The 26,288-nt window shown below is 45.5% G+C and overlaps 1 protein-coding gene across 1 annotated transcript in view; it reads right to left on the reverse strand.

The window, feature by feature from the left end:
* VPS35L (VPS35 endosomal protein sorting factor like) overlaps positions 1 to 26,288 on the reverse strand; it is a 117,228-nt gene that overhangs the window by 43,538 nt on the left and 47,402 nt on the right. The window contains exons 15-22 of the mRNA XM_080830946.1: positions 15,937 to 15,983; positions 14,889 to 15,000; positions 14,299 to 14,415; positions 11,462 to 11,515; positions 8,284 to 8,364; positions 3,224 to 3,286; positions 2,007 to 2,092; positions 742 to 822 (exon numbers count right to left, since the gene is read on the reverse strand). Of these exons, the coding sequence (XP_080687072.1) occupies positions 742 to 822; positions 2,007 to 2,092; positions 3,224 to 3,286; positions 8,284 to 8,364; positions 11,462 to 11,515; positions 14,299 to 14,415; positions 14,889 to 15,000; positions 15,937 to 15,983 (641 nt within the window). The remainder of the gene's footprint in view (positions 1 to 741; positions 823 to 2,006; positions 2,093 to 3,223; positions 3,287 to 8,283; positions 8,365 to 11,461; positions 11,516 to 14,298; positions 14,416 to 14,888; positions 15,001 to 15,936; positions 15,984 to 26,288) is intronic.

A 26,288-nucleotide genomic window follows, 5' to 3' on the forward strand; every position in this document is an offset into this window, starting at 1 on the left:
AATCACGTGGAAGCGATGTAAGGGGAAAAAAAAAACTAGAAAGAAAAGGAGTGACAGTTTGACCTCTGACCCAAGAGGTAAGGCCAACGCGTAGGACTGAGTCTCAAGTCTACTGAACACCTCCAGCCCTTCACGTAAGGGACAGAAGCCATTTCACCTGAATTTCAAATAATTGGCTAATAATGAGAAAAAATGTACAGCTATGTTATTAGATGAGTGAACTCATTATTATCCTATCTGGTGCTCTCAAATCTCCAGGACACGTGGAGTTTGAGTTCACTTGGATGAAACCAGCCCTTTCCTGTCAACAGAAGTCCCTTTGTAAAAACATCTGCCATCTTGGGGCGCCTCGGTGGCGCACTCGGTTGACTGTCTCTTGGTTTAGGCTGAGGCCATGACCTCAGGGTTGTGGGATCGAGCCCCACCTCAGGGTCCATGCTCAGCAGGGAGTCTGCCATGGATTCTCTCCCTCCGCCCCTCCCCCAACTAGCTCTTGCTCTCTCTCTCTCAAATCAATCTTCAAGAAGAACAACAACAAATCTGCCATTTCATTTTCTCAGGAAGGTTCATCTCAGCCTCTCTCTTCTCCTGAACTGGAACGCCCTCATTAGCAAGAATTTTAATAGACCCCATAAAATGATATATACCCATAGGGCAGCTTAATGCAGTAATTCCCCAATGTACTATTATGTGGTATTAAGACCCAATCCCTGTTATGTCTCAGCCTCGAGCGTGGCTTACTTCACAGAGTCATGCATGGTCTTGCACACGTGCAAAAGGGCGTTCAGAATGACAGGGTCCTTTGTGGGTTCTTGCTGATGCCTACAAGACATTTAAAGATGACAGTAAAAGTTATGTCCACTCACAGCAATGAAGGCATGAGCTGAGTTTCTCCTTTGTTGCTTATATTTGAGATAAAGCAAATTACTCAGTTGGCATCGGCAATGGTTGGTTTTAATTCTTCTTCCAATAACAATAACAAGCCTGCATTTCTGCACATATTATAACTTCTCCTAAAATTACCTTAAATCCTACAAAATCATGGGAAAGCTGCTGCATTTCCTAAGCCAGGCAATGGGCAAACCTGATTTTTTTTTTTTTAACTACATTTCTTCCTAAAGCTGTCTACAACCTGTCTATAACTGTGTTAAGTGCCAAACAAAACTATAATTTGGCTTTTCAAATAATATAAAAGGACAAGGTCTTATAACAAATCTTTACCTAAGTAAAGGAGGTTTATTTGTTCTAAGCATATGGAATTAACCTTTTAGGAAGACAACCCAAGGAAAGCTTAAAACATACATTATTCAAGCAACATCTAACTCAATTTTCCCAACTGGGGTTATTTAAGTTCCATCTTAACACACCTTATTTTACCCTATCTATATATTTAATATTTTAAGCGACTTTAACTTTTTAAATTTAACTCTGTCTTAGAAAAAATACATGAAAACACCAATTAAACTAGTTATATAATATATATTGTCAAATATCCTTAAATACACAACTTTTAAAATCAAAATCAAAATCTCTCCTCCCCATGCCACCTAGAATTATTTCCTGTACCGCCAACAGTAGGCTGTTTGGGGAAACACAGATGTAGTCAAAAGGAAAGCAATGAAATTTAAAAACCGATCACAAATCTAAGCATGGAAGACGGAAAGCTTTCTAGCTCTGCGACCTTGACAAGTATGACTTTATTTTTATCTTTTAGAATGTTACTCCCTAAGTAGTTCATTAACAGATGGCTCCTTCCAAAAACACATCGGAATACAATGTAGGTGACGGCCAGGTTCCAGCGACTCCTTATGACTTCGTCTGCTTAGGCACTGATTACAAACTTTTATCAGGACTGCTCCTTTTAATGTGGTTTTCCTCTCCATGTTATTTCAGAGGTTAAATGCATACGGATCATTAGGCCTCCAAGGACACAGAGTGACTCCTACCCACACGCATCACAGGGGCACTGGCAACTGAAGCTTCTGGTGACGCCGTGTTATACTTACTTGATAAAAACTTCCATGATGCATTTGCAAACCTCCACCCGCACACTCTCTTTTTGGAACATGTCCAGAAATGGCAAAAATTTTTCCTAAAAACAAACAAATAAATAAAAGCACTCTCCATGCCATTGACACAAGTTGCTGGAAGGGATTTGGGGGTCCCTTTTCTTTTGAAGCTCAGAGCAGAGAAAGTCGTTCATCTCTCTGAGGCGAGTCAGATGAGGACCCACGTGAAAGCAGGTTTGTGAAAGCTAGGAGGGTTAAAACCACTCACACGCGCCAGGGGTCAGGGCTGGGGCCAGTGAACATTTGGGGAACAATCTGGGCAAGCTTCAGATGACCATGTGCTTCTCCAGATAACAACACACAAGGTGGGCTTCTGGCTTTTTTACAATTGTATTGACCAGAGAAAGAAGAGCCAGTTGTTCAGAGTGGCCCCCACATCCTGACTCTACATTTACTAACTGCGCCACCTGACTCAAATTACTCCACACTTCCTCCAGCACCAGTCTTCCCATCTGTAAAGTGGCAATCATAACTGCTCCTACTTCCTAGTGGTGTTGTGAAAACGGTATGAGGCAACGCATGCAAAGATCCAAAGCTCCAAAAAATCAGAGGTCCTATTTTTAACATAAACAAGAAACACAGTTCTGTGAGTGTTCATAAGTGGAAACCAGAAGACACAGGGGCAGCAGGGAAGAGAATCCCCTAGATTTGTACTTGCCCAGGGCAATACAGCCGATGTGAACGGGCATCATGGGATATTTTAAAATGTGAGGGACGCATAAAAAAATGTCAGCTGTCAGAGACTGAGACAATGATGAGTTCGACCTATTTCAGAGTCTCAATGAGACTTCATGTGTGATAAAAACCAAGTGTCATATGAAAATCAATGTGGAAGAGGAAATAAGGAAGAAGATGTCCAGTCTGACTCCAAGGTTTGAGAAGCTCTATGATGTTCAAGAGGGGCACACATTCCATGAGCGAGGCACGAAAGAAAGAAAGATAATCTTTTTCTCTCACAGTCTGGGTACTCATTTTTCAAGCGCTGACTAAATTGTTATGCCATAAATACTGAAGTTGTTTACACCAACTACTTCCTAAAGGGAACTGTTAAGTATTTCTTTTGGCCTGGGGCATCATGAAAACATGACTGAGACACGAAGTGAACCCCTCACTCAGACACAAATTTCCAAAGGTAATTAAGGAACGTGACTTACCACTGAGAAAAGAACGGAGAAATCATGGAAGTGGGCAATCACTTTCTTAATTATTGACTGAAGCTGCAAAACCAAACAGAAAACACATATTATTTAATAAAACTTGGATATATTTTTTCAAGATTTTATTTCTAGGTATCCTCTACACCCAATGTGGGGCTCGAACTCACAATGCCAAGATCAAGAGTCACACGCTCCCCCGACTAAGCCAGCCAGGCACTCCAAAAGTTGGATATTTCTAAAAGGCGAACTTCTTTCATAATTTGAAATTACAATTACAATAAAGGAGAGCGGGATGTCTCGGGAATGGGAGATTACCGGGGGTAGGTTAGGTCCTGTCTCAGTCTGAGTGTGCCCGTCTTACTCTGCAGTCTTGGGGGAAGCCACTTCTCACCCTCATCTTCCTCTTCCGTAAAATGGAGAGTAAAGCAGTATCTTGTTCACCGTGAGGGTTAAATGGGATGGTTCGCGTGACGTGCTTAGAGCAGTACAGTGTCTTTCCTTGGAAAGCTGTCTATTAAAATCAGCTACGAATATTCGGGGCAGGGGGAGGGGCAATAATTCATCAAAGGGCCACCGAGCCATCACAACTACTGAACGCAGCTAATGCAGGTCAAAAGCAGCCAGAAGGAGCATGTGAACAAATGGGCATGGCTGGTTCCAATAAAACTTTATTCACAATAACAGATGGTGAGCTGTATTACATATGGTCTATGGGGCGTACTTTGCAGACCCCTGTTCTAGCCCATCATGGCCCTGTGTTTCTTGACTTCCGTGGAGAGGCAATGAACAGAGTTTACTGGCAGTCAAATGTCACATCATTACCCGAGGATGGTGGCGCAGTCTCTAAGCTTGGCCCCAGAGACCCAGGCGCTGATGTCCACCACCCCTCACCCTGAGACGCACACAGCCCTGTTGACAGAGAAAACCACAGAGGTGCTTCTTCTACGGAAAATATAAACCCCTGCTCCTGGTTACTGCCAAGAAGAGAAAACTGACAGGTACTTTTGTTTATATTAAAAATGCTGCTGTTGAAATCATTTAACAAGGAAAATGCTCATGGTCTAAAAATAAAGTATTAAGCGGTAGGAGCCCTACTTCATAATTAAGTAGCTTACTAGGTCGGTCAAGCAAAAGACTAATAAAGACGACAAAACTGTGCCACACAAGGCTGCGAGGCAGAGCAGTGTGAGGTACTGGTGAGAACCGTTTCGGAAACCCTATCTACTGCAACTAATCCCAGGAAAACATGACATTGTTTTAATATTTAAGTCACACATAATGCATCTCTCCCAATTTAGATTTTTTTCCCTTCATTACGAAAAGGCTGAAAACCAAGAAAATTCAAAGAACATGTGACCAACAGCCACTTACTCGCCCCTCAGATTCTACAGTGACTAATGAGCTTTACCTCCTCGCCTATCCACCCAGCTCATGGCAGAATTCGTAAACACGCAATCCACACACATTTTAAATTTTCATTTTGAAATCACTTCAAACTTGCAGCACAGTTGAAAGAAGAGTACACTCCCATGTTCTCTTTATTCAAATTCACCGATTTTTAATATGTTGCTAAATCGGCCTTACCGTTCTATATAAGACATCTACTTTTTTTCCCCCCCGAACCATGACAAGTAGACTGCATGTTTCAGATCTATCGCCCCCCAATACTTCATTTGTGTTTCCTAATCATCATATTCCCTGACATTTCTACGGAGATGTTATCCAATTCATGGAAGTTAACACTGACAGACACAAACACTTATCTAACTCAATCATCCACAGTCCCTCCTGTCAACTGTCTCAGTACGTTCTCTACGGAATTATTTTTCCCTCTCTGCAGCATGGGGCCCAGTCCAGGATCAGGCATTGCTTTCCATTTTCGTGGCTCTTTAGTCTCCGTTAATACAGAACAGCGCCTTAGCCTGTGTCCTTAATGACAATGGTATTTTGGAAGAATATAGGCGGATTACTTCATAGAATGTTCCTCAACTGGGGCATGACGGCTGTTTCCTCATGACTTAATTCGATCACGCTTTCTCAATGTCAAGGCTACAGACAGGATGCTGTTTCTTCCTCAGGGTGCCCTACCTGCCGCCACACGTTATCCACTGGCTCCTCACGGGTGACAGGACGTGTGATTAGCGGGTCAGTACCTGTCTGAGGTCTCCACTGTATGGTCACTATCTTTCCCCTTGCAGCTAAAATTCATTCTAGAAAGACCCAGGGGGATATGAAAATTATCACACTCCTCCTCATACTCTCCCCCCTACACTGATTGAGTATCGACTGAGGATTCTTGCCTGAAAATCGAGGTTTCTTATCTTTACTGCCTGTGATGGCTGCAAACAGAGACCTTTGAACTCTCTCATTTCTTCCCTGACTCAGTCAGCACCCTGTGCCTGCCTCTCCCCTCATCAATCTATTCCCCCTAAGTCTGGACTCCTGGATTCCTACTTTAGGAATGGATCCATTACTGTCCTTATATCTTCCAGTGCTCAAACTAGGGGGCCTGTGAGAGCCCCTTCCAAGCTGCTCCTGTGTCCTTTCCCCCATCAGTTTTCTCGGAGTACTCCTTCACCCGGTGACACAAGAAAATGTTCCAGGCTCCCTGTGTCCCTTCCCTAACCCGGACCTGGAGTAAGCTAACCCCCCACAGACCCCAGGCTGTTTCTTTTTTCTTGATACAGCACGGCTGGTTCCAATAAAACATTATTCCTGGGGAGCCTGGGTGGTGCAGTCGGTCAAGCATGTGACTCTCGGTTTGCTCTGGGTCGTCGTGATGTCAGGGTTGTGAGATCGAGCCCAGCATCAGGCTCGACGCTTAGAGTGTGATTGGGGTTCTCTCTCCTTTTCCCTCTGCTCCTCCCCTTGCTCCCTGTCTCTCTCTCTCTCCCTCTCTCTCTCTCCCTAAAAAAATTTTTTAAAATAACTTTTTTCACAGTAACAGATGGTGGGCTACATTACATAGGGTCTCTGGGGCATACTTTGCAGACCCCTGTTCTAGCCCATCATGGCCCTGTGTTTCTCGACTTCCATGGAGAGGCAATGAATGGAGTTTACTGGCAGAGTCAAACGTCACATCATTACCCGAGGATGGTGGCGCAGTCTCTAAGCTTGGCCCCAGGTGCTGATGTCTACCATCCCTCACCCTGAGATGTTCACTGTTGACACAAGAGAACCACCAAGGTGCTGCTTCTAAGGAAAATATAAACCTCTTGCCCTGGTTACTGTCAAGAAGAGAAAATTTACTGACAGGTACTTCTGTTTATACTGAAGACACTGCTGTTGAGATCATTTTAAATCGTGTAAGACAAGGCGCTCACAACTCATACGGGAGGCTCTCCAGAATGCAGGCTGACCCCTGGGGTACCTTTTATAAATTGCTTCTAGATATGACAGAATTGTATAATGTAATTATTCCTCTCTCTCTTAGGAACGGACTGCATTGAAATTATTATGTTAAAGTCTTCAATTAAATGGGTCCCTGGGAGTCAAGGTCTTACTAAATATTCCTTAACAAAAATTCTAATGCATCTCAGTCTTCACATGTGCCCAAGATCTTGACGACCCACAAGGGTATGACCCATCTCTCTACACGCTTCATTCACTCAGCGATGCTTACCAAGAGCCTGGTGTGCGAGACTATACAATGTTTTCATCACCCCTAGAAAAATGTCAGATACTCAGTGCCTCCTCAATAAATTCTAAAGATGGGGCACCTGGGTGGCTCAGTGGGTTAAAGCCTCTGCCTTCGGTTCAGGTCATGATCTCAGGGTCCTGGGATCGAGTTCCGCATCAGGCTCTCTGCTCAACAGGGAGCCTGCTTCCTCCTCTCTCTCTGCCTGCCTCTCTGCCTACTTATGATCTCTGTCAAATAAATAAATAAAATCTTTAAAAAAAAATAAATTCTAAAGATGAACTATTTTAATTAGCAAATGGGGAAAACACCCTTACCAAAATGTTAGAATCTAACCTTCTTACAAGAACATGTAATTGTAATTCATTTTCTTCTGCTAAGTGAAGCTAGAAATTGATCCCAGGCAGTAAGTGCCAGAACATCATGTTATTAAATAAAAAATAAAATCTCAATTAGGTTGAAAGTTACTTGACAGTAAATGAACCTTTGCCAGACTCCATCTTGGAGGGGGAAAAAACCTGCTATCAAGGACATTATTGAGTCCACTGACAAAGCTACAATATGGACTGTGGAGGAGACAGTATGAAGATATTAATGTTAAACTCTCTGGAGTCGAAAACCAAACTGTGGTTATATGGAGAATACCCTTGTTCTTAGGAAATATTTACTGACTTCTTCAGACGCAAAGTAGCATCACGTATGCAACTTATCCTCAAAGGAGCCACGAAAAAATTTACACATGTATTATGCACATGTGTGTGTGTACACGTGACAACGATAAAGCAAACATGGAAAATGTTCACGGTTGGTGAATCTGACTAAAAAAAATAATGGGCAATCTCTGAGCTATTCTTTCAATTTTCCAATAAGCTTGACTCTATTTCCAAATAAAAAGTTAGCTGAACTGGAAAACACAGGCCCCTTCCTTACTGGTGCCAAGCAGCAGGGCAGGGGCAGCCCATATCGCACCTCACGCAATCCTCACAGCCACTCAGAGTGTACGGCTACTAGCCCCATTTTACAGGTGAGAAAACTGAGGCACAATAAGGTTCAGTAACAGGGGCGCCTGGGTGGCTCAGTGGGTTAAGCCTCTGCCTTCGGCTCAGGTCATGATCCCAGGGTCCTGGGATCGAGGCCCGCATCGGGCTCTCTGCTCAGCAGGGAGCCTGCTTCCCTCTCTCTCTCTGCCTGCCTCTCTGCCTACTTGTGATCTCTGTCTGTCAAATAAATAAATAAAATCTTTAAAAAAAAATAAATAAGGTTCAGTAACAGAGTAAAGGGCAGATGGTGACGATATGGCAGAGCCAGGATCTGAACCCAGGATCATCTGACTTTACAGCCCGACCCATGCAACATGCCTATGTGATTCAACAGAATAAAATTCCCAACAGTGTGGAAATGACAAAGGCACAGCTGTTACCTGAGGGTAGGAGTCTTCAAATGCACGATCTGGAGTCATGTGCTTGATGACATCAGCCAGAACAGTATTCACCTCTCGTTTCTGAGGGGAGCGGGGGAAAAAACCTGTGTTAGACACTGAAAGGCAGTCACTGGCCACTTTTCTGGGGCAAGGACTCACATCTTCAGAGCATATCCCATACTCTCCAGGGAACAGTTTCCAATCTAATGCTGGAAAGAATATTAAGAGAGAAATCCCACCCTTATCATCGCCCTGAAGGTAACTACTTCTGGACCAGGTCAGGACTAAAACATTGTCCTCGAAGTTTCTGGGGTGATACATTGTCCTAGTCACCATCCCTGAGCGCTGGTAAAATCGGCCGTGCCGCTGTCTCCTTGCCCATCCCAAGCCGCTCCCCCGGCGCTGGCAGAGGAAACAGCAAGGCATGGTGGGAAGTGCACAGACTCAGCCCCAACAAGCTGGACGCTCACCAGCTTTTGTCATCTCTATCAGGGGTCGACCAACCATGGCCCAAATCCAGCCCCATGCCCGTTTTTACATGGCCCAATGCCAAAAATGCTTTTTACGTTCAAACCAAAAGAATGATACGTCATGACAAAAGTCACAGGAGATTCAAATTTCAGTGTGCATCAAGTTTACTGGAACACACAGCTGTACCCACTCACAGATTGTCTGTGGCTGCTTGTTCGCTACAATGACAGAGCTGGATACTTGTGACAGAGATCCTGTGGTCCACAACGCATCAAACGCTTCCTGTCTGGCTCTCCGCAGAAAAGGTCTGCTGACCCCCGGTCCTTTTCACAGGAGTAGTGAAGCCTCCTGGCAAGGTCTGAGGCTGCACAGCTCACAGGAAAGGCGTCTGGTATTTGTTATTTAACATATTTGTATCACAAATATTTGTTATCTCAATAGTTGCCATTATGTTTACTCTCCTGCCTAATCCTTACTAAACTCCCGGGCATGGACATGTTTGTCCCCATTTTACCAATAAGAAAGTGGAGGCTCAGAGACGTCTAGTGACTTAGCTAGGGTCACACAGCTAGAAGAAAAAAAAAATCTGACAATGGCCCTAAAAGGAACCAGAGCTCCTTGGAGAAATAGCTGAGGCTGAATCTGGGATTAGAAATACACCAGGGAGCCTGCAACATCTTGTAAGAGAAGGCAAGGAAGGCACCAAAGACTACGGAGAACATGTGAGAAGGACTCAGGAGCCAACCTGAAAAGGCATCCACTGGACAGAGAAGGGACAAATGAGCATCAGTAAGAATAATGTAATTCAAGTGTATTTAAATCCAAGTGCTCCTCAAGATACCAACAACTACAACTCACTGGCCACCTTGGGGCTTGCTAAGGAATCAGATCCTTACTCTAAAACCAGTAAAGGAAAAGAAACAACCCAGCGGCAATCCTGCCTTTTCTGTGCAAACTGCACCTCAGGGTAACCAAACACCGACATGGGAAATTTCTCTTGCTACAAGTATCCCAGCTCATGAACAAAGACTTGATTGTAATTCCAAATATCACCATTTTGCAGCCCCTAAGAAACGGTGAGTGAGATGCAACGAGCTTCAGTGGCTGCCCACGTATTAGAGGGACAGGCAGACACCACAAGGTTCCCAGGAGAACCCCCAAACGCCACCCACAGTGCCGAAAAGTCTAATCGGAAGCTGATGACGCCTCTAGAACCAACTGCTGATTGGCAGGATATACTGAGAGCAGAAGGACACCGTCACCGGATACAACTAGCTGGTCCAGACTGGGAAACTCTACAGGACGAAGGTCTGAATTTCGTAAACAAATATTATGGCAGATTGGGGGGGGGGGGGGGGTGTGGCAAGGGAAGGGAAGGAGGAGGGGAAAAGAGAAGACTAAGAAATCTACTGCAATGTATAGGCTTTATTTTAATCCTGATTGAACGAGCAACTCTAAAAAAAATTGCAAGACAACTGGGGACATCTGAACATTGATTTTTTTTTTAAGATCTTATTTATTTGACAGACAGAGATCACAAGTAGGCAGAGAGGCAGGCAGAGAGAGAGGGGGAAGCAGGCTCCCTGCTGAGCAGAGAGCCTGATGCGGGGCTCGATCCCAGGACCCTGGGATCATGACCTGAGCCAAAGGCAGAGACTTGAACCCACTGAGCCACCCAGGCACCCCATGATTTTTAATATTAAAAGCAGTATTATCTTTTTTCTCATTAGGCTAAGATATCGGGATTTGGTCTCAGAAAAGGGAATCTTATATTTTACATGTATGTGCTGAGAACTGGCAGGTGAAGACATGGTGTTCGAGATTTGCTTCAGAATAACCCAGGGATGGGAGAAGCAGTAAATATGTAAATGACGCAAGATCTGTCATGAGTCGGTCATTTCTGGGTGATGGGTCCAAGGGACAGCATATGTTTGAAGTTTCCAAAGTAAAGCATAAAACCAAAGTTGGACCAAAGAAACAAAATCAACAGAGCAGCACTTACATAATGCTGAAAACGAGGCCAAAACCAATTTACTGAGTTAGAGGCCAGGATGGTGGCTGCCTTTGACTTCCCATGGACTGTGACTGGGAGCTGAGTTCAGGGGGCTCGGGGGAGGTATTCCCTACGTCTTCGTCTGGACCATGATCACACGGGTGTACTTCCTCAAGATTCACCAGGTAGCAAACTTACGACACATGCCTTTTTCTGCATAGAAGCTATACTTGGGTGTTTTAAAAGCCGATGCCCTTTATCATTCTGGCAACAGGATCTGAACCCGGTTCTGCCTGCTTCTAAGGCTGCTGTTACTTCACAAGCCCAGTATTTCCCACACCGAGGTTCCAGTCTGGGCACAGGGGAAGAAGTCCCTTTGCTTAGAAAAAAATGACACATTTGTCAAATACGTGGAAATGCTACTAACTAGACCCCAGGGAGAGTCACGATGCGTTTTAGCAGGGAAGTGTCTAAGGTTTCCCATGGTGAAAAAAACTTCTCCACTTGGTATAATGGAGCCTTTCCCCAATTTACACGCGAGCACCGTGCATACAGTAACACTCCAGCACACTGTCACATAAAGGACACGATTCTTATAAGTTAAGGACAATTACTACCGTAAAATGCCTCAATGCCTCAGCGAGCTTTGCTCATTATAGTAAACATGAATAAACACCTAACTCTTCCAAAAACAACAGCACGGGCCACACGTACCGTGAAATGCTTGCACGTGTACTCCACCCACACTTCGGCACAGTTAACGTAGTCCTGCGGAGAAAAAGCAAACACGTCTTTGCGATAAGAACGCCCTCGCTGACCTGCTGACCTTACGGTGAAAACTCATCACGCACAAACCCCTTCAAGCGCTCTGGCAATTCAAAGAGAGAAGTGATAGGGATTTCAAGACTGGTTGGTTCATCTACAGAAAAGTCTAGCCCGCGGGTGTATTTGATCCTAAGAAGTGAGTTCTAGAAACACAGAAGTTGCATGAAACTAACAATCTGGAAGTGCTACTAGGGCGAAGAGAGAAAACTGGGAAGTGGGCGCCTGCGTGGCTCAGTGGGTTAAAGCCTCTGCCTTCGGCTCAGGTCATGGTCTCAGGGTCCTGGGATCAGCCCTGCATCGGGTTCTCTGCTCAGCAGGGAGCCTGCATCCCCCTCTCTCTCTGCCTGCCTCTGCCTACTGTGATCTCTGTTTGTCAAATAAATAAACAAAACCTTTAAAAAAAAGAAAGAAAGGAAGAAAACTGGGAAGAACTCAAAGGCAGTGGAGATACAAGTCAGGAGTCTGGGCCACACCTCAGCCGAGTTATTGATGGTGGATCCTGGCTGAAGACCAGAATTAAATGTGATTTTTGCATGTTCTGAGGGAAAAAAAAAAACAACAACCAGGATTCCTATCATTAAAAAAGAAACCATTTTTCTGATAGAGGTGTGATGTGTACGTTGTCCTAAGGGTAAGAAAGCACTGAAGATTTCAGGTAAGAAATTAAGTGTTCGATTTGAGTACCGGGGAAGACCCACAGAGAGACTGTGGGATGGTCATGGAAATGGCAGGGAACAGTTGGGTATAGTGCCTGTTCCAGAAAGCGCTCGGGTTGAGGGGGGCTAGCGCTCGAGGAAAAATACAGTCTGTGACTGTGTCTCTTCTGTTCCTACACTTGAAGGAAAAGAAAGAAATGGGGAGGGAAGTAAAGAGTTACCTCGTTCACGCCAGAAAAGCCAGGAACATCTGAAGGTGTGACAGGAAAGCTGAGAAGGCCGTGTGAAGTCCAAGACGGAAGATAACCACGAATGTGATCTTTTGATGCAAAGTTGCTTGGAAGGGCTCACACCCCCGCCCCACACGCCCGGAGGCTTTGGACTTAACTCGTGCTTTAAATATGTTGTTCGGTTAGCTGACTAGAGTTGGGTTAAACAGAGTTTAGTTTATAAACTGAAGTTTAGTGAGGGTTTTGCTAAACTTAACCTAGGTATGTGATTTGGTAAGTAAGTTCCTGAGTCTTCTAAATTAGGCCAGTATTCTCTTTTTTTTTAAGATTTTTATTTATTTATTTGACAGAGATCACAAGTAGGCAGAAAGGCAGGCAGAGAGAGAGGAAGGGAAGCAGGCTCCCCGCTGAGCAGAGAGCCCGAAGCGGGGCTTGATCCCAGGACCCTGGGATCATGACCTGAGCTGAAGGCAGAGGTTTTAACCCACTGAGCCACCCAGGCGCCCCATAAATTAGGCCAGTATTCTCAATGTACTACGGTGAATGCGGTGACTGGAAAGGGGTTTATAACCAAACTCACTCTAGTATTTCCTTCTTGGTAAACAACTGTGTCAAATGTTACATACCCATATTCGGTTATTTGCTGAGTTTCGGACGGGATGTTTGCATCCAACATATGCCTGTGTTGAAAATCCCAGCCCCGCAGTGTGATGGCATCAAGGCAGTGGGCCTTTGGGAGGTGAAGGGATTGTGAAGGTGGAGCTCTCATGAAAGGCATTAGTGCCCTGATAAAAGGGACTCCAGAGAGCCCGCTCTCCCTCTCCACTCAGGGAGGAGGAAGAGCTGACCGTCTGCAGCCCAGAAGAGGGCCTTCACCAGGATCTGACCATGCCATCACCCTGATTTCATACTTGCAACAGCATAGAAATTATTTTCTGTTGTTTGTACGCCCCCCAGGTCTGTGGTGTTCTGTTATAACAGCGGAGCTGAGACGTGCTGCTAGCAGGAGAGGAACGGCAAGAGGTGTGATGAAGTCTGCCCAGCCGGTCCTTCAGCCAAAGACAGCCCGTACCGTTTACCTAGGGGCAGCCACACAACTCGCTGCCGTGTTGCAGACGAGGACAGTGAGACGTGCAAGCAAACCTGCAACACTACGGGACCACGTGCCTTCAGCACCTGACACCAGCTGGTCCACCTTTCCTAGACTCCCTGACCTGAAGTGGGGGGAGGAAGAGGCCCCAGCTGTCTCTGTTCAAGGGACAAGAATTCAAGGGACAACAGCTGGAATTCCCTTTTGCTAATTACAGGTTTGACTGCTATCTTCCATTTAGGAGTGTCTTAGCTGTTACTTTCAAATCCAAATACTATAGACAGTTGTACCTCAGATGCTGTCTGCAAAGTCAGAGGTCTTTTGATATAATTAAAACACAAAAGTCGAACAAATATATCTTTAGAGTTATCATTTCTCCACTATAGGTTAGCAAAAACAATTAAAAGATTTTTTTTTTAAGATTTTATTTATTTATTTGACAGCGAGAGAACGAGATCACAAGTAGGCAGAGAGGCAGGCAGAGAGAGAGAGAGGAAGAAGCAGGCTCCCCGCTGAGCAGCGAGCCCAATACAGGGCTCAATCTGAGGACCCTGAGATCATGACCTGGGCCGAAGGCAGAGGCTTAACCCACTTAGCCACCCAGGTGCCCCAAGAAGAATCATTTCTTTAAAAAAAAAAACCACCCCAGATATACGATTAGTCAAAAGATAATTTTTTAAAAGGAAAGAACATACTGCAAAACTTGGACAAAAGGCAGTCGTTCGACCTAAGGTCTGAATGGTCACCCACCTGTGGATTCTTCAACTTAGTGATGACTTTCCAAGCTTCGTTGAGAATCTGGAGTCGATCACCCTCAGGAGGGTCAGCCAAGGCCAAGTTTAACCCCAATGAATGAAAAAGGAGATGCTAAGAAAAAGAACGAACCATTACAATACTAGGGATTTTAAATCGGTACCTTGAGACTTAAGAGGAAAAGGCTGTAATGCTGAGTTCGTCTCAGGGATAATCTTAAATTCTATCTCGGGCCTCCACGCAAGTCAGACCAAGCTGCTCAGAGCGAAGCCAGCCCCGCGTACTGCTCTGATGCGTGGGCCTTAACATTCTGCTGAACAGAGCTTTTCATAAATGATGAGTTTTTAAAGATGGCAGACTGAGCCTTTCCCAAATACTTCACAGGGAACTAATTCGACAGATTCAGGAATCGCTGGCGGCAATGACGTGCGTCTAACAATCCCAAACACGAACTCATCTTCCGTCGGGTTCGTCAGAGGCCAGCCTTCACCGGTCTTCCGGCTGACCTGAGCGGCCCCGCCTCCCCCCCACAGGACTGTCTCCCTCGAGAGCTCTCAGGTAAACTGGGCACTTGGTCAAGAGCTTACCTTGGGGAAACCCGACTCATCGCACTCTTTAATCATGCCAATGAAATCCATGGACCTCGTGGCGATGAACTCAGCCCGGAACGCGGACATCACGGAATTCAACAGCAAGGCACTGTAAGACACACGCGCCCCCGTCAGCAGAGCTGCCCCTTAATGAAAGTCACTTTAATTTTAAGTCTGTATGTTGTGGGGAAGGAGGAACTGAAAACTCTTTAAATGGTATGGAGTGAAAAGGCAACCTCTAGGGACCTACACGAGGTTTTGTGCATGTTTGGAACTCGATGAATGTTGAATCGACTGGATGAATGGGTAGCTGGCTGGCCGGCCAGACTGATGGAAAGCAGGCAATCAAATCCATTTAAACAGACGTAAACCGAGCCTCTGATAGGCTGGTGCACTAATAAAACTAAACATTAAGTCACAATATTGATCCAAGCTGCAAATACATAAAATATCTATCTCCATCTCTTACAAAAAGCACTGTTCTAGGACCCAGGGACACAATGACTTAGGGACATCTACACACAGAAGGGAGACCAGAGGTGAAACCTCATCTGCCTGGAAGACAGGAAGATGGAGTTTATTTTGATCACTTATCACAGCCCCATGGGGAAAGGACTATTTTAAACCCATTTTACGGACGAGGAGACTGAGGCACAGAGAGGTCAAGTAGGTGACCCCAGTTCACAAAGCTAAGAAAGGGTGGAGCCAGGCATCAGAAACCAGAAAATCAGACTCTAGTTCCCAACCTGCATGTCATCCTGCCACTCCGCTGGTCCTCTTACCCAAGTGAGCATGCCAAGCTCAAAAAAAAAAAAAAAAAAAGAAAAAAAAAATCAACCAGCTCCACTTCCAAACCCATGCTTTATGAATTTTAAAATACTGGGGCACCTGGGTGGCTCAGTCTTTTGGGCATTTGACTCTTGATCTGGGCTCAGGTCTTGATCTCAGGGTTGTTGAGTTCAAGCGCCACACTCATCTCCATGCTTTAAAAAAAATTTTTTTTAATAAATAAAAAATAAAAACAAAATTGAAATCAAATACTTACTTGTTTCCTAGTTTCTTACATCTCTCCATCATCTCTGTTAGCAGAGCCTAATTAAAAATAATTATAAATGAAAATCATCAGGTTGGAGGATCTAAAACAACATTTCTCACAAAGGGATTTCCAAAGTAATGCTTGAAAGTACATGGAGCCTCAAGTCCATTTCTGTAACTCTCGGTGCCTGGCAAAGATGGGGGGGTCAGGAGCAGGGATGGGGGTCGGAATTCACCTTCATGGCTTTCAGTATAACAGAGAAGAGCTGAGCCCCGGCATCAGGCATATGTGGATTCAAATCCTATCTCACCAACTACGAGACCTTGGGCCGGTCACCTGACTTGATGAAGCCCGGGTGTCCTTACCCTCTGGCAGAGGATGCAAGTGGTACCATCCCACGTGCAGTGTTCCTACAGGTGAGGTACCTGCTGAGCTCCAGGCACCAACGAGAATGGGAGTCACTTTACTCCCCGCCTCTCCCATGACACCCCCACGCTCCTCCCCATTTCACTGAGAATTTGCTAGAGCCTACCATACAGGGTGAGACTCACTTTGCACTCACGATCTCGCCTGTCACTCCATGAGGCAGGCTCTCTCCCCTCCCACCACACAGGTGAGAAAATGAGCCACAGACGAGTGATGTGTTTGGACCAAGGTGACACAGCGAGTTACCACGGGCCTGAAATGACCCAGGCAGTCTGGCATCAAAGGCTCCGCCCATCATCACATTTCCTCCCAGCGGGTTTTGAAGCCTGTTTTCCCCGAAAGGAAGTAAATATTTCACTCACTGGAATACCGTTAATGGCTTTAGAGCTATCTTAAGACAATTACGTATTTCTAAAAGAGCTCCTGTTGTTATTTATTTTTTTTTTTTTACAAAAATCAATGGAAGAGGTATCCTTTAGGTCAGTGGTTTGGGGAAGGTTTTGAAGGGCACAGACAAGGTCAAGCCTGGGACTGCAGAGCTAACAGCAGCCGCCTCGGAGGCCCCCCGTTATCCTCACTTCACAGAAGAAAAAGTCAAAGCTCAGATAGGTTAAGCTACTTCCTAGTAAGTGACAGAAATGAGATTTGTAGGAGTCTGCCCCCCCCCACTATCGTTAGTGCAACTGTACCCCTTCCAGCTGTGTCCCCTTGTGTCCTAGGTGTTGCCTGAATAATTAAGGCGAAAGCTGATTGTGGAGATACTGCCCGTACCCCAGAACCCCGGCTTTATTCAGACTTCTGTCTCTGCCACACAAAGAGCAGGTTGGGGCCTGTTACAGACTGAATCAGGTCCCCTCCAAATTCATATGTGGAAGCCCCGATGCTCAACGTGACTGCATTTGGAGACAGGTTTTTAGTGACATAATTAATGAGAAATGAGGCCCTAAGTGTGGGGCCCCAATCTCATGGGACTGAGGTCTTTAGGAGAAGAGGAAAAAGAGGAAGAGAGGGGCGCCTGGGTGGCTCAGTCAGTTAAGCGTCTGCCTTCAGCTCAGGTCATGATCCTGGGGTCCTGGGACTGAGGCCCATATCAGGCTCCCTGCCTCTGCCCCCGCCCCCAGCTCATCCTCACTCTCTCTTGTGCTCTCAGGCTCTCTCTCTTAAATAAATAAATAAAATCTTTAAAAAAAAAAAAAAGAAAAGAAAAGAAGAGGAAGAAGGACCAAGAATGCACATGCACAGAGAGACCCTGTGGGGGACACAGTGAGAAGACAGTGGTCTGCAAGCCTCAGCAGAAACCAACCCTGCCAGCACCTTGATCTTGGACTTGTAGCCTCTAGAAGGTTTTGCTGTTCAAGCCCTCCAGTCTGTTCAGTGGCAACCTGCTATGATCTGAAGGGCCCCCTAACTCCCAAGGTGATGATAACATTAGGTCATGAGGGTAGAGCTCTTGTGAGTAGGATTAATACCCTTAATAAAAGGGGCCCAAGTGGGGTGCCTGGGTGGCTCAGTGGGTTAAGCCTCTGCCTTCGGCTCAGGTCATGATCTCAGGGTCCTGGGATCAAGCCCTGCATCGGGCTCTCTGATCAGCAGGGAGCCTGCTTCCCCCTCCCCCTCTGCCTGCCTCTCTATCTACTTGTGATCTCTCTGTGTCAAATAAATAAATAAAATCTTCTTTAAAAAGTGGAGGGGCGGGGCGTAAGAAAGCTCCCTTGTGTCATGCAAAGACACAGCAAAGACCGCCATCAATGGACAGGAAGTAAGCCTTCACCAGGCACCAAAACTGCTAGTATCTTCATCTTGTATTTCCCAGATCCAGAACTGTGGGAAATCAAAACCTGGTACTGACAAGTCACCCAATTTGTAGTATTTTAACAGCGAGGATGGACTAAGACAAAGCCTGAACAAATTAATACAGATCGAAATTGATCATGGTGACCTCATCCCCTTCACGAGTGGGGGATTTAGACAATGGGCACATGACCCATTTCTAGCTGCTGGAATGGGAGTTCTGAGGAAAGGCCTCCTTGTTCTTAAACAAGAACCCAAGGAATTGTAGATTCCTTATCTTTCTGCCTCCAGATGCTGCCGTGTCTGGATGTGATGCCTGGCATGGCTGCAGGCACTTTGCTACGTGAGGATGACAGAGGAAAGATGGGACAGAACCTGCCTGGCCCACAGCCTATACTTGTTGTGTGAGAAAAGACACTGAATTATTTTGGGGGCCGTTTAGGTGTTTTTTTCCTTGTAGTCAGAAGCATCCCAGTTGAAAATAAAATTGTCAGTGTCACAAATGGCTTCCCTAATCCACTCATGGGGTATTAATACTTGAAAAGTCATTCCTGGCACACCTGGGTGGCTGCCTTTGGCTCAAGTCATGATCCTGGGGTCCCAGGATCAAGTCCCGCATCAGGCCCCCCACTCAGTGGCAAGTTTGCTTCTCCCTCTGATCCTCCGCACTCTCATGTTCTCGCTCTCTCTCTCTCAAATAAATAAATAAAATCTTAAAAAAAAAAAAAGAAAAGACATTTCTGAAGACCAATAGCAAAGTGGTTTCCGGAAAAGACTGAGAAGGAGGTGTGCTGTAGGATTATCACACCGACACTGCCCAACACGTACAAATAATCACTCGTTTGATACCTACTTACAGAACAACTTTAAGGTACTAACCACTATCCACTATCCTGGGCACTGGGGACAGGGCGGCGAGAAAATCAAACAGAAAACCATGCCCTTTCGTGGCTTATTCTCTCTCTTACACACGTGCATGCGCGCGCACACGCACACACAAATGAGGGCTCTTGACCTACCACTCCTGAAAAAAGTTGGTAAGTGCCAACATATGGACAAAACATTCTGGCCATTAAGACAAATGCTTAAAAAGTTCTTTCACAGGAGATGAAGGCATTAAAAACGTATCCAAACATGTAACTTTAAAACAAAACCAAACCAAAAAAACCCTCTACCATCAGACAGGAATATAGGAAATAGCCCTAAGTGATCAGGGAGCCAAATGATAGGACCCTAGACACATCTGTTAGAGGTTATAACTTTTTTTTTTTTTTTTTCCTGAGAAGTGACAGGATCGATTATCTTTGGCAAGAACAAGATGAACATCAGTTGGGGTGAACCAGAAGAATGTGCAGGTCAGCATATTAGCCCGTATACACGTATCAGAACTGGGAGATGCAGGAGTCTCAAGCAGCCCCTACGTTTCAGTTATTTATATATTTTTTATAAAAAATATAAAAATTGGGTCACCTAGGTGGCTTAGTCAGGTAAGCGTCCAACTCTTGGTTTTGGCTCAGGTCATGACCTCAGGGTCCTGGGATGGAGGCCCGTGTCGGGCTCCGTGCTCACTACGGAGTCAGCTTGAGGTTCTCTCTCATTCTCCATCCAACCCTCCCTCCCCTCTCTCCCTATAAGAAACAGACCTTTAAAAATACATAAGATAAAAATAAATGAATAAATAAAAACTAGAGAAATAAGGAATGCTTACTATGGGAAAAAACGCTCAAACACTATCGCCAGGTGGTTAAGTAAAACGCGAATGCCTTTCTTCCCAACATCTGCTTCCTAGTGATCACCAGTGTCAACATCTGGGTGTTTATCTTTCCAGACCTTTGTTTACACCCTGTGAATATATCGCTTTTCTTATAAAAGCCCAAGCTTGGGTTTTTCTGTCTTACAAAAATGAACAGTCATATACATATTGGGCCACAACTTGCCTTTTTAATTCAAGAATCTAGCATGGGCTTTGTTCTTTCCGTGTAACTACACACAAGCATCTGCCTCATTCTTTTTTTTTTTTTTTTAAAGATTTTATTTATTTATTTGACAGAGAGAGAGAGAGAGAGAAACAGCAAAAGAGGGAACACAAGCAGGGGGAGAGGGAGAGGGAGAAGCAGGCTTCCCGCTGAGCACGGAGCCCCATGCAGGGCTTGATCCCAGGACCTGGGATCATGACCTGAGCCAAAGGCAGACACTTAACGACAGAGCCACCTGGGCGCCCCGTCCTCATTCTTTCTAATGGCTGAGAAATCCCTACGTGCATGTAACGGTAGTGTTCAGACTGCTCCTGACAGACTTCAAAAATTTTTTTATTTTGAACCAGTTACAGACTCATAAAAGATGGTAAAAATAATACCAGGAGGTCCTAGGGACCCATCACCCAGCTCTCCCCAGTGGTGACGTCTTACTTAACTAGAGGCCGTTATCAAAGCCAGGAAAGTGACGTGGGTATAATACAATTAACTGGATATTTCCCCAGGTTTTCCATTCACTCTATTGTGAGGGAAGGGTATGTCTTTGTGACAGTGCACTAACATACACGGATTTCTATAACCACCACCACATTTAACTACTGGATTTTTAAGGTTATCTCCAGATGAGGGTTATTTATGTACTTCAAAAGTACAGGAAAAGCTAAAGAAGTTGGGCTGACCCCCTACTGCCACTTTCCAAAATAGGAAGGACTCGTATGCAGCTCAGAGCGCTCCCGGATTTATCTTCCTGCTTTTACTACATACCCTTCCAATCAGTGTTTACAAGCACCGCTTCACTTAAAAAAAAAAAAAAAAGAATTAAATGATATATGTATCTTATTTTCCTTTCTCTTTTTCTAAATGAAGCAAACATGTAAAGGGTGGGCAAAATCATATGCCCCTTCCCTCCCATCCAGACTGGATATGCTCAAGTCTCAAAGAAAGTATTTCAGTGTGAATAAAAAGAAATCCTATACTCTAAGCATTAAAAGGAGAAATGTTGGAGCGCCTGGGTGGCTCAGTTGGTTAAGCGACTGCCTTCCGCTCAGGTCATGATCCCAGGGTCCTGGGATCAAGCCCCACATTGGGCTTCCTGCTCAGTGGGGAGCCTGCTTCTCCCTCTCCCTCTGCTGCTCTCCCTGCTTGTGTCTCTCGCTCTGTCAAATAAATAAATAAAATCTTTAAAAAAAAAAAAAAAGAAATGTTTAAGTTTCTCATATTATTTCTCTTTTGCTGGGAACTTTTTAAATGGCTTTTTTTTTTTTAAGATTTTATTTATTTATTTGAGAGGCAGAGATCACAAGTAGGCAGAGAGAGAGAGGGAAGCAGGCTCCCCGCTGAGCAGAGAGCCTGACACGGGGCTCGATCCTAGGACCCTGGAATCATGACCTGAGCCGAAGGCAGAGGCTTTAACCCACTGAGCCACCCAGGTGCCCCTCACTGGGAACTTTTTTTCCTAATGCAAAAGAACGAAAATGATACACCTATATGCTTCAGAGGGAGTCAGCAATGGCCAAGGCTAGTCTTAGATTGGCATTACCAGACTACTCACGTTTTAGAACATTTCAAGTGCAACTTATAGTTTGCCCATGAGGTAACAGCCCCATGAGTCGATTCGTTAGGGCCCTTAAATCCCTCCTTAAGTGTAGCCATTAACAAGAGTTATCTAGCAAGAAAGAGTTTAGGGGTGGAGAGAACACATCTGCTGGGTTCAGAGTTAACGCCTACGAGGCTACATGGCTATGACTTTTTCCAGTTGTGTGACCTTAGCAAGTGGTAAGCCTCACGTGCCTCATCTGTAAAATGGGGATAACCACAGTCCCCAGCCTAGGGAAGCTGAGGACAAAGTAAGGTGGCCCAAACAAAGGAACTCACACAGGGCCTGGCACCCAGTGAGCCTCAGCAAAAGGTGATTGTGTGAAGGACTCTAAAACTTAGCATCTCTGACTTACCTCCCTCCTCTATTCCTCACAACCAACAAACCTAACTCTGAACACTTCCTGACATGATTGAGGGTCAGAGAACTTCCTTAACAAGAGGTGCCTAGGGGCGCCTGGGTGGCTCAGTGGGTTAAGCCTCTGCCTTCAGCTCGGGTCATGGTCTGAGGGTCCTGGGATCGAGCCCCACATCAGGCTCTCTGCTCAGCGGGGAGCTTGCTTCCCCCCGCCCCCTCTCTCTCTGCCTGCCTCTCTGCCTACTTGTGATCTCTCTCAAATAAATAAATAAATAAATATTTAAAAAAAAAAAAAAAAAAAAAAACAAGAGGTGCCTATTATAACGCTAAGTGAGGGAAAAGCACCATAAAATTATGCACACAAAATCCTCATCTATAAAACAAAAGTACAGAGTGAGAGAGCCAGAGTGGACAGAGAAATATTAATACGGAAACATACTAAAGTGTTAACATGGCAGGATTTTAGGTGGTTGCTTTTCTCCTTTTGACTTTCCTATCTTTTCTAAATATGGATACAAATTTTTAATTTATTTTGGGGGGGTGGGAGGGGGAGATGGAGGGAACGAGGGAGCAAGAGAGTGAGCGCATGAGTGGCGCAAGGGGCAGAGGGAGAGGCAGAGAGAGAATCCCAAGCAGATTCCCCACTGAGCATGGAGCCCAATGCAGGGCTTGATCCCAGGACCCAGAGATCATGACCTGAGACAAAATCAACCGACTTAGCCACCCAGCCGCCCCGAATATATATTTTTATTAATAAATGTTTTCTGATTAGGAAATTCTCTCCTATCCATTCTGTCTCATTTTTTTCCCCCACAGCTACCAACCCTTCTCCTTCTGATCTGTCCGGTGGGCTTCTGCTAGTTTGATCTGGAAGCATCGCTTTTGTTTCAAATCATTCTTCTGATCAAAAATCTCCAAGAGCTGCCCGATCTCTACCACGTTATGTTCGACGACCTCTGTAAGCTGGTCCACATCCAGCCAGCCTTATTTGTCACTCTTTCCAGTAAGGCTTTGGTCTCCTTATTATACCTCTCACCTGCCTCAGTCCCTTCCCTCCGTCCCCCGCCCCCACCTCACCCCCTGCTTGCTTCCTGAAGGTCAAGTTGGCCCAGACCCCCATCTACTTCAGTAAGTCCCTGTAAAGACCAAACGTAAGGATGGCAGCGACCCCCTCTGCCTGGTGTCCCCATCCCTTGGCGATGCACAGATGGGCAGCATCTTCGCGACAGCCCTTCTAGAAGGTTCTATTATTGGCCCCATTTTATAGCTGGTAAAAGACATCAAGTAGCCCAAGGCAACACAGCCATAGTCTGAATCCCTGAACCCTGGTCTGCCCTACTGCCTGCTCCCACCACTCCTGGTGCATCTGCTTCTTTGCTCACACGGCATTTACAACCTGCACCTCCTGGCTTAGGAAAGGACCTCGAGGGATTCCCTGTCAGATGGCACTTGCCACTCACGTCCTGGACCAGGCTTTTTTCCTTCTACACCTCCCACGCCACCCCCAACAAACGAAAAGCTGCTGAAAATGCTGAGAAGCTAACCAAGGATTTGTTTTCATTGCCCAAAACCAGATCTTGTGAAATGGCTACTTTTTTATCTCTGCAGAATGTGCCTGGATTTGAGGGCATAAATCTGTTTTTTTTACGTATCCCTATTTTATTTTTGTCGTAGATGGGCAGAAAAAATCCTATTTTCAAACAACAACAAAAAAGCCTTTCTGAATAATCGTTCCTTGATTTTTCTTTCTTTCTTTTTTTTTTTTGGAATTTGGGATTTCAATTTCAATCTGAAATTTCGTTTGACAGATCTTAGTAGCTGAAGGCTTTTCTCCTTTCACCCATCTTGCCTGCCTGTCCTATACCTTACCTCCAGCCACCGCCAAACAGACCATCCCCTGCTTTGGAGGCGTGGCCTAACTCCCCAGGTGACACATTCCAGCCACTCCGAGAGTTTTTAGGCATCAGACACCCGCATCTTCAACACCACCTTCCACCCCGACATTGATTCGTCTGCATTTTGAAAATGATTAACATTTTTTTAATGAGATGCTGTAAGGTTCTTATTTAAGTGCCCCAAGAATCAGAGTTTATCATTATTCAGGTGACCTAATTTTTTTAATCACTTCTTCTGGCGTGGTAATGATTTCCTAGAGTTTTACTCCCTGGGAAAGCTCTATTCCCAGCTTCTGCCATCCTTTGAGACTCCTGGTGCTTAAAATAAAAGGAAGAATGCCTTATGATGGGTACCTTTTGTTTTAATTCGATTTGGCCTTTTGTTAAAATAAGGGGAAAAGAACTTAAGTGTTCCCATTTTCAAACATGTCAACCCTGCTCTTATATTTCAGTCATTCGGCTGAACAGATTGAGGGCTCTCTACACTCCGGTTCGTGCTCCCTCTCCCCGGAGCCTGGGCCACCTGGGCCACCGTGTGGTTGCTAAGACTCCTGCCGACACCGCAGCCTTTCAAACAATCTTCTATTCACACCGACTTGATTTAAAATCAACTTAATGGTTGGGGGGAAAAAAAAAGGTCACCTGAAATCCAAGATACCCCTAATTTTTCCCTTCATACTTTAGGATTTGGGGAAACGAAAATGTAAAGAATCCATTACATTTGGCCGAAAAGTTAGAAAGCAACAGTAGGCCAAGAAAAGTAAGTTCAGATGATGCAATATCTCACCTTCCAGTGATATTCTGACAGCCCTCCTCCCCAGGTCTCGCACACAGATAGAAACATCATGTTTGCGATCCCGACAATGCAACAAACACCCCCGTGCTACGTGTGGGGCACTCAACCAAACAACGCAAACAGGTCATCCTATGCAATCCGTCCGAAAAACCAAAAAAGGGAATTAATGTTCCAGTTTCACGGATGAAGAAAACAGGCTCAGAGTGCTTAGGGACCTGCCTGTGCTTCTGTCCCGACAGCTGTTAGCAATGGATCTGGGATTCGAACCCAGGCCCTCCGACTCCAGGGCCCAAACCTGAACACTAGGCCATGCTACCGCTGAGGACACACACAGCAAGGCGTGTAACCCCCCTTTGTGACTCACCAATTATTGCGAGCACCCTTATGTCCGTATGAACAGATCTTCCTCGTGGTCCTCCATCACTGGAAGTGGGCCCCGTCACACGCCACTGAGTCTATATGGATTCCGACCCAAGCCCCGTGTGATGCTGGTTTCTGATGCTGGACCAGCCTGAACCCACTTATCTGTACATGTGTGCGTGCGCGCGCATCCTTCTGCACCTGTCCAAGCACGTCTACATGATATTCTTAAAAGTGGGGGTGCTGAGTCCAAGTCATGTCCTTTTTCCTCTTTCTTTAGGGTGTGATTAAGTTTGCAGCTTCTGGGAAAAGGCAGGTGTACCTGAATTTCACTCTGCACTATGCCACCTTGTTTTGGAGCAAGACCCCTTTCCCTCCTCCCTGAAGGATAAACTCTGAAGTATCTGTTGAAGAGGCTTCATCTGTCACCGTGGGTATTATTCTAGCTGGAACTGATGTTCTACTTCTCAGTCTTGGGTAAGAAAAAGGTATCTCCGCTTTGATTCCGATTGTACTTTAATCCCTAATAATGCTTCGATTAGACCAAAAAAAAAAAAAAAGAGAGAGAGAGAGAGAGAGAGAGCGCGCGCGCACGAGCACCTGGGTGGTTCAGTCAGTTAAGTGTCTGCCTTCAGCTCAGGTCATGCTTTCAGGGTCCTGGGATTGAGCCCTGTGTTGGGGCTCCCTGGTCAGCAGGGAGCCTGCTTCTCCCTCTCCCTCCCCCTGCTTATGTTCTCTCTCTCTCAAATAAATAAAAAAATCTTTAAAAAGAACAGGAAAAAACTCTTATCAACGCAATCACACATCTGAGTGTCACTTTCCTTCTGCACAACAGGGAAACTACGACCTGCTCTACCGACTTCTCAGATGATCACCAACACGAGAGGAGGGCAGGAAGGTGAGTGAAAAGGTGATGAAACCCACTGGTCCTGGAGCCACACTGCACAGTGTGCGCCCTGTCACCCCCACCTTCGAGCTCTGTGACCCGTCAGAGGTGTCTATCTGGCCTCGCAGAGCCCCCCTCCCGGAGCTGTTACCCAGACAGTGATGGAAAGGCGCTGTGCACAGCGCCAGCCACGGTGGTGAGACTACGGAACAGCTGGATGGCCTCGGTGTGGCTGTCGCTGTGACGGAAAGACCCCGTTAACATGACCAGGCACACTGGC

The sequence above is a fragment of the Martes martes genome (assembly GCF_963455335.1).
Source record: "Martes martes genome assembly, chromosome: 18".
In the NCBI taxonomy this organism is placed as follows: Eukaryota; Metazoa; Chordata; class Mammalia; order Carnivora; family Mustelidae; genus Martes; species Martes martes.